This window comes from Ruditapes philippinarum, unplaced genomic scaffold, assembly GCF_026571515.1.
Source record: "Ruditapes philippinarum isolate M1 unplaced genomic scaffold, ASM2657151v2 ctg1179_1_1_1_1, whole genome shotgun sequence".
Classification (NCBI taxonomy): domain Eukaryota; kingdom Metazoa; phylum Mollusca; class Bivalvia; order Venerida; family Veneridae; genus Ruditapes; species Ruditapes philippinarum.
The window spans coordinates 82,317-98,824 of record NW_026860434.1 but is presented as its reverse complement, the minus strand read 5'-3'; the positions used below and the strand labels follow the sequence as shown (position 1 = coordinate 98,824).

Below are 16,508 nucleotides of genomic sequence, written 5' to 3'. Positions count from 1 at the left end.
AGCAGGCAGCGTCAAAGAGACGAGCACCATTGTTTGCTACGGAGGAAGATGAATCTGAAGAAGAGACCCCTGTTAAACGCACAAGAAATTCAAAGGGAGGTAAACAAGAGGCAGAAGAGTCAGATTCCGAGGATGTGTCACCAAGGAGGGGCAGAAGTTCTGTTAAACCAACACCTAAGGCGGAACTAAATGGTACAGCCAAAAGTAGGCGGGGTAAATCCCCAGTTAAAGATGTGAGTACAGAATATAAAATATTATTGACATTGAATTTTATGAATTAATTTATTTCAAGAAATAGGTTGTCAAGTAAAAAATTTACCTTGCCCTTTAATTAATAATGGCAGGCTTAACCATATTAAGTCAAATTGGACTGGTAATACTTTGAATTTAAAAGGTATAATCAATGAGGAATGCCATTTAAGTTTTTAAGGAGGCCATGTATACAGGGTTTCATTAAATGGGGAATGTAGGCCAAAACGTCTGTCTCAAATACATTTTTGAGCTGCAATAAGGTACTCCTTGTTATATGTAATAAAACCACATCGGCCCCGCTTAGAAAAATTAAATGACAACCCTGTATATATAAGATGGAGCTGTTTTACTCTGTAACTGTCCTTCATGAGGAGAAACTTGTGGTTGGTTTTCTGGCACTCTTGTTAGCCTGAAAAGATCGCATGAAATTAATTTGATAATATTTTTCATTCCATGAACAATGAATTGTTTAGTGTGAGCGAAAAATAGACTTATGTAACCATTACAAGAGCAGGCAACCTATACATAATTTTATGCTCTCGGACTAGAATTCATACTGTCAGCTGCTCAATTTCATTGTATTGAAACTGAAATCCCTAAATCTACCAATGGTCTAGCCCAAATTCACAGTAGGAAAAGTCCATTTCATAAATTTGGCAATGTGAGGGTAGGCAGTGTAAAATCTTTGAATGACAATGGTCATTATGTTGCTTATGTTTGCATGTAGTATCTTGACTGTAGACAGGTTTGTTTGCATGTTTCAGGAATCTGAAATGGATGATGATGATACAGGTTTTGATAATGATGTAGATATGGACGATGTTTCAGCATCAGATGTTGATAGTAATGGTAGGTCTTTTATGATACATTTGTTAGTGATAACATTCAGGGTCCCTATAGTAGCTGTATTGTCATTAATAACTCCCTTCGGACCAGTTTGGTATGTGGATACACATCCATACAGTTTGTGACCAAACTCAATACTTCTTGTTTACCAAAGTAAACTAATAACTTTGATGTTCAGATACTTAAATCTGCTATAAAAATGTTCCAATTTCTAAACATTTTAAGTCCATCATACATATTCAGCGAAGATAGGTTAGAACATATTAAGCCTGTGAACATGTGTGTCTTGCACTGTACATGACTGTTAAAGAGTTATAAATAAATGCTTTTTCAAACCTACTGAACATACTACATCCAAGGTGTTCAAAGTATAAAGTTAGGATTTAAGTCACTACAAGTGTTGGAGCAGTACCTCCAGATTCTTGCAGAAATCAACATCACAATGTAGAACAGTCTTACATTTTTCATTCATTATCATATATAAATCAGTATGAGATGAATTAGACATTTTGAAGTTTGTGTGGGCTTTTTTGGTGAAAAGGGGAGATTTTAGCATTTATCATTCAAGTGCCTTGCCTGGTAACCGGAATATGGTGTGATACTCCGACACTTTTTAGTCTCGTTCATAAAGTTATGACATATTTTGTATATTAAACAGGTGATATAGGGAAAAAAGTTGAGGTACAAGTGAACAAGAAATGGACAGTTGGGTCAGTAGTTAAAGTTAACAGCAAAGACGGCAAATGGTTGATCAAGTTTGATAATAATAAAAGAGACAGAAATGATAAATGGTAAGTTTAGATTTTTGAGATTGTCTTTGAGGAATTGAGAGGCTATCCTACTCACCTTAAACCATGTGTTGATTTTGGTCTGCATTTTGATCAAGTTCTTGTGTGCAATTTCATTTCATGGTATTAATTTAAAGCTGCACACATTAACTCAGGGAATTAATATAGATCAGAATCAAGATCAATATAGGTCAAGAATCAAGATCCATAACTCCTTAATGTGGTGCTTAATTGTTTACCTTCTTCTTTAATTTAAGAAATTCCTGCGAGTTAAAAAGTGTGTAAGAAAGTTAAAAGTTAGTGAGAAATTCCTGCATGCGTTAAAGTGTGTAAGAAATTCCAGCAAGTGTAAAAAGTTTTTTTTAAAACAACTAATGTACATATTCACTTAAATCCTAACTTATATTTCCATGAAAATGATTTTAGGTTACTGAGAAAAAATGCCCTTTTCTTATACTATTAAAATCTTTATTTCCCTTGATAGACTCGGCATGGCTGTGTATTAAATTGATGAGCACTGTGTACTTATGACTCTTTTTTCACTATCACTGTGCATTGAATTCTTGACATTGCCGATTTCTTGTTATGAGGAAGCTCTGAGTAGTGAAGCATGTTGTTCTGATGACAAATTTTTGTATCATCATCACTTTGACTTGAATACTTGAAAGTGCATTTGAGAAGCTGTCTTAATAGTAAATAGAACACAGTTGCTGTACTTTGATGTAGAGGTGAATAATTGAGTTGCACAACTTTAGGATACTCCTATAGTACAGTTTGGATGTGTTTACATGACTGGAATTGTTCCGTAATGCTTATTATTTTAGCAGGAGAAAGTCTTAATCGTTAACCCTAGAAATAGAGGGACAATTTTGTGAATTCTGTATGATAGTTACATGATAATTTATAAAGTAACTGGGGCTGTTATGACAACTCCTAAAAGGGCAGCCCTAAGGTTTATATTGGCGCATTTTCCTATTCCTTACTTAGTTTGAATGAGTAAAAAAATGTGCATTCAAAATAAAATATGCAAGTAGATCCAAAATGTGTGTAAATCTTGGTAAAAAAACAACAGGAAAAAACGGACAAAACAGATCAAGTTTTATGAAAAATATCCAAATAAAAAATATAGATAAGGATTCCCAATTGATACAAATTTTGTGACAGTAACATACTTTGTAAATTATGTGTAGATGATAATATTTGAAATGCTACTTCTTTATTATATTTGACAATATCCCGGTCAGTATCTTAAAAGAAATTTCTAAGTGACCCATTTCTGGAGAAAAGGGAGACCAGTCTGTCCTTTGATTTTGACTGAACCTTATGGTACTGGTCATTATTTAAGAGTTGTGTCCCTTTAGATGTATTCACTGAAATTGATTTAGATCTTATTTATATTTACATGAATATTTTACCTTAAATTTCATTCTACTGTAGTTAAGATTTACTTCATATTTTGAGTTGTTTCCCTTGCATTAAAAACTGTGACACTAAAAGTTATATTACTCTATTGAGTAGAGATAAGTCATGGTGTATTTAATAACTTGAAATTGAGGTTATTTCCCTTATATAGGAAAGTGAGGCAGTAAGATCACCACTATTTATTTACATTTTTATGCCCCCACAAAGTGGGAGCATATAGCGTTGCACTTGTCCGTCCGAGTGTCCGTCCGTACATCTGTCCGAGCAAACATTTGATTATTATGAGCTTCATTCCTTAGTTAAATAAAGAACAAAAACTCATAAAATTCAAATTAAGAGCTATTTTTTTGTTTTTATGAGCTTATTTTGCTTATGGACGTTGGTCCAGGTGGTATTTATGAGCTGATTTGCCTCATAAACATCTAATTTTGGTACGTCCGTCTGTCCGTACGTCCCACAATCTTGTGAACGCAACTCCTCTTAAACCAGATGGCAGATTTTGCTTAAACTTCCAGGGATGAACAACCTTAATGTGTAGATGGTAGTAAAGGAAGGAATTTTCGCTGCGACTAGATTTAACAGAATTATGGCCCTTTGTTGATTTTTAGTTTTCAACTTGTGGCACATGTAGTCCAAAAAATATTTGACCTAGAGTCATAAGATTGACAGAACAGTGGCGTGTGGGGGCATCCGTGTCCTATGGACACATTTCTAGTTTTTTTTTAATTTTAAAGACATAAAAACAACAACAAACAATCAGCAACGACACTGCATTTATTATTAATGGTAAAATAGAACTCTAGATAAATTTTTAATTTAAGCTATATTTTTATCATGGGAGAATGTTATTAATAATGAAAAGTGCTTAAATTGAGGGTATCCTTGAAAATTGCTTAGATTTAGGGTAACCTTGAAATGAAATACTGCCTTTAATATTAATTGTATTTTTTTTTCTCAAGTGAATATTAGTATTTGAAACAAAAAAATATATATTCTTAAAGTAACATTAATTACAACTATGTGTGAATGGTCAATGAAAAGGTAAAACTAAAAGTAACTAGAAATAACTTGACATTTTGCCATAATTGTGTTCAATAAAAATTTTCTAAAAATATCGTTCAGAATGTATTAGTAATGCTCAAATATTAAAAAGAGTAGGACAGTCTTTTTATAACTTAGGTAGGTTTTTATTTTATTATACATATTTTTCATTATCAATTATTGGTTAATCACCATAATTTTATAGTCAATCTTTTAAAATAAACTACTAATTCATCTCAACTTGACAGCGAAAAAGTGCACATGATTTCACTTTAAAGTGTATAAAGCAAAAATTAAGCTATATGTTTGCTGCTTGTTACTTACAGAAATATAATTAATCTGGAACTTTTGTAGAGCATCTTTTCCTTGTTCTAGTTTTATATATACATCAGTTTCAAATCATCATGAATTGTGCTTTAAATCATGTAAGTTTACAAGTATGACATGAAAATACATGAACTTCATATATTTAGGCGCTAACCTTGAAAAGGTGCTTTAATTGAGGGTACCCTTGAAAAAAAGTGCCCAAAAAGGGCTTGATTTTGGAGAAAAGTCCATGAATATCTCTGATTCTTGTAGAAATCAAAGGCATCATTAATTAATTAATAAATAAAAATATTTTTCATAAAAAATGGTAAAGAAAATTTTGCAGAAAACATTACATCTGGTGTTCACTCAGTCAAATTTTTGTCAGTTTAACATACAAAAAACTAAGAAATATCCTCTTGATCTGAAAAAATATACAAACACAATTCATTCTCTTAAAAGATCAAGATGAAAATCAGTATTGTGCAAAATATAGGAGGTGGCATGGCCAAGTGGTTAACACATCAGAATTTTTATCTTAGGATTGTGGACTGTGTGGGTTCAAACCCTGTCAGGGGCAAGCCAATGTTTCTGTGAGCAAGAAACTTTACACTCATTGCTTGGTTGATAGAACTGGTTGGTTCCAGGAACAGATTCGAGAGTACTTCAAATAAGCTAATAGCTTCCAACACAATCAAACTAAAATAATTTCTTATAAACTAAACTAAAATATGACAGAATTGAATATTTCTACGACCAGAAATTTAATCCTGTAACTAACAAAACTAGGAGAAATATCTGCATATTTTGAAAGTTACAAGTATTTTCTAAGGATAATTACTACCTTAGGCTAGGTTAAATTTAATTTAATTTGTATATTTGACAAACTGTTTACTCATTTGAACAATCAACAAAGTTTTTTATAAAAAAATAAACAAAACTCGTGAGGCATTCTGCTTTAAAATTGTAGTTTCTAATGTGATACAAATGTGAGATAGAGGTAAAATGGAAGTGGTTTAAAATTGTAAATAATGCAACAAATAGACTAGTGCAGTTAACAGAAAAAGTTAAAAAGATAATACTAACAGATGTTGATATTTCTTTATGAAATACTGCCTTTAATATTATTTGTATTTTTTTTTTCTCAAATGAATGTTAGTATTTGAAACAAAAAAATATATATTCTTAAAGTATTATTAATTACAACTATGTGTAAATAGTCAATGAAAAGGTAAAACTAAAAGTAACCAGAAATAACTTGACATTTTGCCATAATTGTGTTCAATAAAAATTTTCTAAAAATATCGTTCAGAATGTATTAGTAATGCTCAAATATTAAAAAGAGTAGGACAGTCTTTTTATAACTTAGGTAGGTTTTTATTTTATAACACATATTTTTCATTATCAATTATTGGTTAATCATCATAATTTAATAGTCGATCTTTTAAAATAAACTACTAATTCATCTCAACTTGACAGAGAAAAAGTGCACATGATTTCACTTTAAAGTGTATAAAGCTATACGTTTGCTGCTTCAGTGTGGCAATACCACGTGACATTGACGTCATTTTCGGCATCATTTCCAAGACAAATGTTGCTCGATTCGGAAAAGAAAATAGCCGTAAATATTTTATTTCTGTACCAATTTCTTTTGGATATGCACCAGTCTACGGGGAAACATATAAGCTTTCCACAGAATATTGGATCTTCGTCAGTTTATAAGCCGTTTTATCAAACACTTTGCATAACCTTGGAAGTTGCTTGTATTAGAGCGGGCTTCAGTTGCAAGCTATTTCGTTTTCTGGCGTTATCTGGTCTACGTCATGATTAAAAAGTCAGGTTTACATCAACCGGGAGTACGGAAGGCAAAACTCTACCTAAATATGTTCATATTTTTATTATGAATGACATAAATCTTACATTTTTCTTCAATTGTCAATTCTCGCACCAGTTCCAAGTCGAAAAAAAAAGACTACAGTTTAAAGCAGATTTTAGAATCCGTTGCAAATGCAAAGCAACATGCCTACCGTTCTCTTTCTATAATTATGTTAACCATGAAAAACATTTCATTTACTATACGATTTACATAAACACAAATGAATACTTAAATGATGTTTACTTGCTGCGCTATAAGTGATTTTAAAAGTCGTAAAATTGTTGTCTGTATTTGTAAAGAAATTGATTTGCTCTTTAATCATTGTTCTTTCACGGTAATGATTATGAAAAATCTATTTGTGTCATGTAGCAATACTAAACGTGGAATAGAAAACAGAAACCCTAAATATCGCCCAAAACGGCAAAATTGAAAATGTTGCACTGGCTCGGATTGACTTAGCTAGCCTGTCCAATGAACGTGCACATTCAGGATCACTTCGATTTGTATGCTGTGAAAAGGGTTACGCCTCAACGCGGCAATTTTAAAGTCAAAGGTTATTCTTTTGTAAAGAGTTATTTATACGTATAACCATATATATATAAAGAACATGTAGCAATGTTTTAGTATGATAGATTCAGCTTTTTAACACAGTGGCACTCGTTGATAAAAAATATTTTTACATCCTGTTTTCATACCCACGTGAACTGGATATAACTTCGTTCACTTAAGAACACTATTAAACACTATCTTTTTTATAATTGCATTTATTTCTGTTGATAAACTGCATATCTGACAAATTTAGCTAATTATATCAGTCAACTCAGCTTTATCAGAGAGCTCACCAATATACATAGTAAAGAGAGGAAGGGAACGGAATATTTATGGTTTGAAAACATTTAAATCGAGTAGAACTTTTTAACAATAATGCCTCTTTCAATTGAATAAAAACGATAGGGCTATTGTTGGGACTATTTCTTATCGATGTGGTCATTGGCTGTAAATGCATGGATTATTGCACGCTGCATGACCTGCAGATGTCCTCAACAGGCGTTTTGTAGCATTTTAAGATTTAAAAAAGGACCACACATTAAAATCTAAAACATGATAAACATGACGCATATACTAAATAAGTGAATTATCTGATATGTAAATAGAAAAGTAAGTCATTTGACAGTTGAAGGATAAAAAATTGAATATACTCTTCAAATGTAATCGTAATTTTACTAAGCTTATGTTAGCTATCAATTATTCAATGGACGCATCAGTGGCATATGGACCCCAGTCATAGATCTTGCCGATGTTGCTATTACTGATGTTAATGTAAATATTTATATAATTATTGATAATCCTTGTTATGTCTTTTTGAATGTTTTGTTTCAAGAAATTTGACTGTGATCGATGGCTGTTGGTTTGTAAAATCATTTATCTGTTTACTATTTTCTACTTTGTTTACTCCACATGGCGTCCATTCTCGTTCTTATTCATGGCTATTTTGGGTCTTTTTTTATAAATAGAGAATCACAAGTAATGCAACTAAGTAACAATACTATCAGATTTACACGGCAAAGTTCCAAGTTCAAATTGTGATTTCGTTTATCAAACTTTATAGAAATTTATTATACAACAATTCCAGAAAAAATATATACCTTTTAAAAGTCTCTCTTTTGAGGACAGAAGAACCTATTCGTCACATTCACGAGTGTCAGTGTTTGTCAGTTACTCTTTACAAAAATAAACTGAAAAAATACCTTTAGCTTTACAACACTCGCGTTAAAGTGTAACCCTTTCCATAGCATACAAAAGTGTTTTTTTTTTATTTTAACTCTTTCTCTCACTGAGAGCACATATATTTCTTATCAATTTCGCCATTGTGAAAAAGAATAAAACACATTTTACCACATAGGATAAAATTAGCAATACTTTAAACATCTTCAAACGAAACATAAATATTATTTTCCGACAAGACTAAATCTACGTGATTTGACGTGCACTATTGCGATACAAGTAAGTGTTATTGCTTTAAGGAACAATCAGTTTTTTCACAATCTCTCTGTGAAAGATCAACAATGAAAAACTAAATTGTAGAAAGAGAACGGTAGGCATGTTGCTTTGCATTTGCAACGGATTCTAAAATCTGCTTTAAACTGTAGTCCTTTTTTTTCGACCTGGAACTGGTGCCAGAATTGACAATTGAAGAAAAATTTAAGATTTATGTCATTCATAATAAAAATATGAACATATTTAGGTAGAGTTTTGCCTTCCGTACTCCCGGTTGATGTAAACCTGACTTTTAATTCATGACGTAAACCAGATAACGCCAGAAAACGAAATAGCTTGCAACTGAAGCCCGCTCTAATACAAGTAAATTCCAAGGTTATGCAAAGTGTTTGATAAAACGGCTTATAAACTGACGAAGATCCAATATTCTGTGGAAAGCTTATATTTTTCCCCGTAGACTGGTGCATATCCCAAGGAAATTGGTACAGAAATAAAATATTTACGGCTATTTTCTTTTCCGAATCGAGCAACATTTGTCTTGGAAATGATGCCGAAAATGACGTCAATGTCACGTGGTATTGCCACACTGTGCTTGTTACTTACAGAAATATAATTTGATTTTGAAAAAATCAAAATACCTACAATACTTCCAAACTACTTACATGAAAGAAATTTGTGTGTATAGTTTAGCATGAAATTGTGACTAAACAGTAAAAAAAAAAAAACTTAAAAAAGCAGCATAATATCTTGTTCCCTTCTGTTTGTTCACACAATATGCATATGTGTTAAGTAACAGAGATATTCTTTGATACAATTATGTTGAGAATTGACCATAAGATTATGTAAACAATGTAATTTCACTACTAAATCAAATAAAAACATTTCATTAAATAAGAAACCCATATTTGAGAATAAAGAGCAAGATTTTTTAAGGAAGTATTAAAAATAGTGTGGTTTAGAATACCAGTAAATTCTGGATAATAAAAACAAACTTTTTAATGTTATGAACAAAAATGTAATTTTGATTTGCAAAAAAGCTACTGCAATACAAATAATAGCTCTTGCAATGTTTCATTTTATTCAAAGAAGAAGAAAAAAAATCCATTGTTAATGATGTAATTGTTAAGTAGAGTTTCATAATTAGCAGAATTGAATTTTTTTCAATTGACAAAGGAAAAAAAAAGATAGTTAATTCTGATGACTGTTGTAATTGAATGAGAAAGATGTAATAATTCATTTCAAATAAAGAGAAAATAAGCTGATTATACTATAACGAAGTTAAGAGCATGACAGTGTCAACCATCCGGCCAATCAGATTTGTGTTTTCCAACACCTCTGATGTATTACTACACGGGAAAGGTGTGAACTACTTTCTGTGGTGTATTGTTACACTTTGGCCTGTTGTACACCTCTGGGTGTATGAAGTTAGTGGCTGCAGGGATAGGGCCGCGTGCACACTGCAGGGGACGTTGTCAGTGTAAACACCTTCGAGAAAATACTTGTTGGCTTTGGTAAGAAGGGTGATAGGTAGATTTGTTATGTGATTTCAGAAATTAATTCTTTGTCGAATTAGAAGTGACAGATGGGGAGATGATGTTGTGGCTGGAACGGTAGATTTGTTACGGCTAGTCAAATAATTGAAGCACACTTTTCTCATCAAATGTTTTTTAAGAGACTGTAAACATAATATATGGGGATCACTTATTGACCTCTGAGTTTTTATTTTCCAATTTCCATACTTGAAAATAAAGTACCTTAAAAATGCAGTTGTGAACCCCCTAATCAGAAAAAAAATGAATGAAGAAATAAATTAGAAATAGAAATATTTTGAAATAAATAGATAAATAATGTAGCAAGATGTTAAAATACTTGAAAACTTGAGGAATAAAAGTTCTGAAGATTTATATATTATTGACAGATTTTAGATATGTATTTATTTCATAAATTTTACAAACAGATTGAAACAATTTAGCAGGGAGACAATTATCAGAACTTATTCTTATCCCTTTTGAGAAAACCCATCAATAGTTAAGAACTGATAGAACTGTTGTAAATATGTCCATAAAATATATTAAAGCTGCATGCTTCCAGATGAGCCAAAATATTTTAAGAACATCAATCTTGAGAAAAATGTACAGAGATTTTAAGAAATGTAAGTAGTTTCAAGAAAAAAATTAACAATTTCCATGTTATAAGTTATAACCAATTTTGCAGTATTTTTACCATGGGTATTTTTACATATTTTGACCTCCATTTGGTAAATGCCATGGGTTGCAGTGCTGTAGCCACACTGAGGCAAACCAATGCAGTTGCTCCTGTTAAAATTTGAGAGGTAGAAAAATCAGTTATAAGTTAAAGCAGAAATTGGCCTCGATCATCTATGTCAAAAGGATGCTATATTCATAAACAAATATCACTTGACTATAATGAGATTTTAAAGTTATGGAATTCTCCTGGAAACAGAAGAATTGCATTGGTCTTTTCATGACACTGTAAACCTTAGCTAATAGAGAAATTAAATAGAATGTTTTTTTCAAATATTGTAAAGAACATAAATTTTTCTTGTTTGTTTTGGATATTTTGGAAAATATAAATGTAAAATTTACTAAATAAAGATGATTAGATTCAGAATGGCAAAAAGTTTGTCCCAGAGTGCCTCAAAACGCATCAGAGATGTTCTTATTTGCCTCAGTCAAAAAACGGGTCTGGCTACACCATTGGGTTGTAAGTGCTGTTCTCAAAATTTTCTTGAAAATTAGCCAGAATCTGGAGGCGTGCTGTTTTAATTATTTCAATTTCCAGATTATTATCCCCCGCCGAAAAATTTCGGCGGAGGATATAGAAATAGTCTCCGTCCGACCTTCCGTCCATCCTTCCGTCCGACATTTTTGTCCGGAGCATATCTCTAAAAGTATTTGAGGTATCACTTGAAAACTTCATAGGTGGATAGACCCATTGAGGAGGAGGGCAGTGCACAAGAATGATAACTCTACTTGCATGATTTTTGAGTTTTTGCCCTTTGTTATTTTCAAAATTGATTTTTGTCCAGAGCATAACTCCAAAAGCTTAGAATATTAACATGAAACTTCATAGGTGCATAGATCTCACTCAGGAGGTGTGCAAAGTGACAAAATGATAAAATCAATAACCTTTTCATAATTTTTTTTTTGAGTTATTCCCCTTTGTTTTTTTTCATACCTAATTTTTTCACCTTGAGTGGAGCATAACTCAAAAAGTGTTTTGAGATATCAACATGAAATGTCATAGGTGGATATTTCTTATTGAGGAGGAATGTTGTGTGCAAAAAATGATAACTCTTCCTATACAATTTTGAGTTATTGCCCTTTGTTTTTTTATTTATTTTGTCCAGACTTAATCTCAAAAGTATTGAGGTATCAAACTTGAAACTTCAAAAAGGTGGAGGATCTCATTGAGGAGGAGTGCAGTGCTTAAGAAAGATAACTCTACCCTGCATTTTTTTAGTTATTTCGCCCTTTGTTATTTTTCAAAAAATTAATTTTTGTCCAGACATTAACTCAAAAAGCCTTTGAGATATCAAAAATGAAACTTCAATAGGTGCATAGATCTCACTTCAGGAGTGTGCACTGCACAAAATGATAACTCTACCTTTTTAAGTTTTGAAGTTATTGCCCTTTGTTCTTTTTCATACTTAATTTTTCAAAATTCAATTTTTTCTTCAAAAAGTATTTGAGGTATCAACTTGAAAGCTTCATAGGTGGATAGATTTTACTAAGGAGGGATGCAGCACACAAGAATGATAACCTAACCCTGCATTTTATTTTTTCAGTAATGCCCTTTGTTATTTTCAGCCATCAGTAATTCACATAGGTTTCAAATCTGTAATCAATTATAGCCATCAAGTTTTCATTACCAAAAGAACCTCTTAAAATGGAATTATTATCCGCTCTACTACATATACATTCTTCCAATGAGCAAACACATTCGGCGGGGGATGGCCATGTTGACATGGCTCTTGTTTAAATATATATTCATGTAATATCAGATTGATAAATTATGTTATTTACTTTTGTACATTTATAAGGAAGACAGACTTTATTATATGTTCAAATTGTTGTCTTTCCCTTGTATATGAAAGGAATCATCAGTGTCCACAACGTGCAACAAGTTTTGAAATTTTAAGGTTCTTAAAATTTTGTAGCAAATATCTTTCTCTAAATTTACTGCAACTTTTGTTAACTTATTGTTAATTATTTGAACTTTACATTCAATTTTGCTCTTGTTGCATAATATTTATAAAAAAAAAAATATATAATATATATATAATTACTTGAAAAAATATCTTAGATCAGATAAATAACATCACCAGAATTAATCAAACAGGATCTTTAGTCAGAAAACTCTTAATTTTCCAGTTATAACAGTAATTTTACCTGTAACTGTCCAAGATTGCCATGTGAGATGAATATCATCACAACTATATTTGTACCATGAATTCTCTCTCTGATCCATTCCCTGAGCCCCCGTCCCCCATCCTCTATCCCAGGTGTATAAATTACAGTATTGAGTTTTTTTGTATGTTCTTTAATTATAATATGTAATTTACATTGCAATAGGATGATTTAAAAAATCAAACAAAAACAAACTTGAAAAAAAAAAGAGTGTGTAAAAGAAGCACCTGTAGGATTGGGATATGAGTCACTGTATTGTGTCACATCAACTTTGGTGGCTTGTCCACTGAAAGGGGAGAAAAAATGCATTCATGAAAACTGCATGTGCGTTTGAATGATTGAAATAACGCATAAAAACAAGGTATAATTTTCTTGAAGAGTTACGCGGACATAACAAACTGGACGATATCGGTTAGCCGTCGCCACCAACGGGGAAAATGATACGTTCAGGTAATATCAACAATCTTGATTATGTTGACAGTTATGTACGTTGAGGGAAGTGTTATGTCCACAATCAGTTTACGCAAAAGTAATTGCCTATGTGAGATTTGTAGCTGGAATGTAAATGAGGGGTTCAGGTTAGGCGATGAAAATATTTCCTTTTTTTGCTTCAATTTTCGCCAACAGAAAAGGTGCGATTGCACCTGCTTTATTGATACAAAACACATGATCGAATTCTGTTGAATGAAATTCTAGAAGTCCTCGGCCAGCTGTTAATTAAATCAAATAACACATCCCAGTAAAATAGATTATTTTTTTTCTCATCAAATTTCATATGTAAAGTTATATAAGTAAAAAGATAGGAAAACAAATAGTATGGAGATCTTTGTTTCATTCGAAAGTCAATCTTTTTGATGTTTATAATTATTTTTATACTTTTTAAGAGCATCAAAGTCTACCTTTACAGTTACCTGTTTTAAATGGAAAGAAGTGACTGAAATTCAGTGGGCGCTTTCAATATTAAGTGGAGCTCCTTCAAGCAAATAATACTGGAATTCTCATTAAATAGGGACACAAATAAAAATGCTCCAATCCATATAAAAATTTGGATGTCCTTTGAAAAAATAAGATTTTTTTTTTTAAAACATTTAAACTTAAGTTTAGATAAAACCCTTTTTGGGATTTTTAAATTTTTCTTTTAGCCCGGGGAAAATTTTAAAAAATGATGGGGTCAAAAGTTTTTCCCAATTTGGTAAAATTTTACAAAAAAGGGAAAGGCCACAAAAATTTTTAAACCAATTTTTAAGGTGTCTACATTTTTAACCGTTCGGGGGCCGAAAAACCCAATTATAATCAAAAAAGTGAAGGGATGGCCTAGATTATTTTTCTCCCACGATTTTTTTCTCGGCAGGGGGACGGAGAGGGGAAATGGGAATGCGGGAAGGGGGACTTAAAGGTTGTGTAAACGCTCAGAGTGAAAATTTGGGGTGGGAGGGAAAACCTTTTGGGCTTTGTAAAAAAACGGAAAACAAAATTTTACTAAGTTTGGAATGTATAAAGGCTTTTAGTAAATAGATCTTTGGAGATTTTTTGTACCCCCTTGGTTATTTTTAAAATTACTAGGGCGAAAAATTTTTACTATAGAAATTTAAGGGGAAATAAAATAAACCCCTTGGGTTAAAAATTCCCATCAGAAAAATAAATTTTAAAAGGAACTTCACAACAAAAAAACATAAAAAAATTTTTTTAATAATTTAACACCAAAACAAAACCAACAAAATGTAACTAAAATATTTTAAAAAAATAGATAAAAAATAAATATTTTTGCTAAATTTTTCAGCCTGTTTTAAAAATTTTTTTAAATAAATTTTAAATAAATTAAAAAATTATTTCAAAAAAAACGAAAGAGCTAATATTTTAAAATTTTGCACAAAAATTTTTTATCTCAGAAAAAAAAAATTCGGGTCCCATCTAAAAAAATTAAAAGGGTGGAGCCCCTTTTAAATAAAAAAATTTTGTTAACTTTGGGAAACTTCTGCCCATTAAAAATAAAATATGGTCGGGATGACAATAGGGTTTTTTTAATTTGGTCCGAAAGAGAAAATTTTTTCCTTTAATTTTGCGAAAATTTGGGGGTTTAAATATACAATAGATTCCCAGCGGATAACCAACACGAAAGAGTTCCTGGTGTGTGGGTTAAGGGTTTTAAAAAACCATAGATAAAGGAGTAATAAATAAAGGGGGAAAAAAGGGAAAAAGAAAAACATAACAACGGGGAAAATTTGGCTAATTAAAAGGGAAATAAGTATTTAACAAAGAGAGCTAGAAAAATCAACAAAGAAAAAATTTTTTTAATTTGCAACTGGGAATTGATGAAATGTAAAAAACGGGTGTTTTAACAAAAAAAAATTTTTGAAAACCTTTTTTTGTGTTTTTTTAGAGGGGGGGGGGGGCAGAAAAATTTTTTTTATTATAATTTTTAAAAAAATTTTGGGAAATTTTTTTGGTAGAAAGAAAAAGGGCTTTTTTGTTTGACATTTTTCAGAAAAATTTTTAAAAATTTTTTAAAAAAATTTTTTTTAATTTTGTACCGGGTTTTTTTGTTTTTAATTAAAATTTTAAAATGACTTTAAAATTTTTGGGGAAAATTTTTAAAAAAAAAAAATTGATGAAAAAAAGGGAAAGGATTTTCATTGGTTTGGTGGAATGAAAGGGTTATTTTGAAAAATAAAATTTATATTTTTTGATTTTTTTTAGCAATTTAATGTAAACCCTTTAAGAAAAGGGAAAATCATGGGCCTGTCCTTCATTGGTTTTTAATTTAAAATTTCTTTTTAAACATTTTTCCCAGCACCGAAAAAAAAAATCATTTTTTTCCGTTTTAAAATAATACCGACCTTTAGGGGAAATTCCCCCAAAAAATCCAAACGGTACATTTGCCGACAAAAATTTTAAAAGAAAACAGGCCCTTATTATTAAATCCAAAACCCTTTAAGAAAATAAAAATTCACCGTTAATATTTTAAAACCCGGGGGCTCTCGTCAAATATTATTAAAATTTAAATTACCCGCAGGGGAAATTTTAGAAATTTCTTTGGGGCTATTTTTGGAAAGAAAGGCCCCTTTGAAAACGAAAACCCTCTGATAAAGAAAAAAAATTTAAATTAAAACCCCACAAAAGGGCCCCTTCCCCCTAAATATTAGAAATTAGTTTTAAATAAGGAATTGGTAAAAAAAAGAGATCGGCCCGTTTAAATTGGAAAGGTCTATGGGGGTTTGGCATTAAATAAAAAATGCGTAAACTTGTCTAAAAAAAAATGGTTAAAACCGATTTGGGCCGGGGAAGAAGCCCCCTTCGAAAGGGAGGCGGAAATAGTTTAAAAAAAATGTACAGTAAGATATTTTAATAAAAATTGAAAATTTGTTATAAATTTGAAATGTTTTGGTCCCCTTTGGAAAAATCATAAAATGTTGACCTTGCTAATTTAAAAGCCACTTAAATTTTATACCTTGTTGTTTAAATTTTTGAAATGAAAATTTTGGGGAGGAAAACCTCTAGTTATTAAATTTAAATATAGCATATATCTGGTACCGTAGTTTAAAAAAATTA

General features: G+C 31.2%; 1 protein-coding gene across 1 annotated transcript in view; it reads left to right on the top strand.

Moving 5' to 3' along the window:
• Positions 1-1,910, top strand: part of LOC132760056 (ATPase MORC2-like) — a 36,515-nt gene extending 34,605 nt beyond the window's left edge. The window contains exons 19-21 of the mRNA XM_060751943.1: positions 3-233; positions 1,017-1,101; positions 1,757-1,910. Of these exons, the coding sequence (XP_060607926.1) occupies positions 3-233; positions 1,017-1,101; positions 1,757-1,893 (453 nt within the window). The 3' untranslated portion in view covers positions 1,894-1,910. The remainder of the gene's footprint in view (positions 1-2; positions 234-1,016; positions 1,102-1,756) is intronic.
• The last annotated feature ends 14,598 nt before the right edge of the window (positions 1,911-16,508 follow it).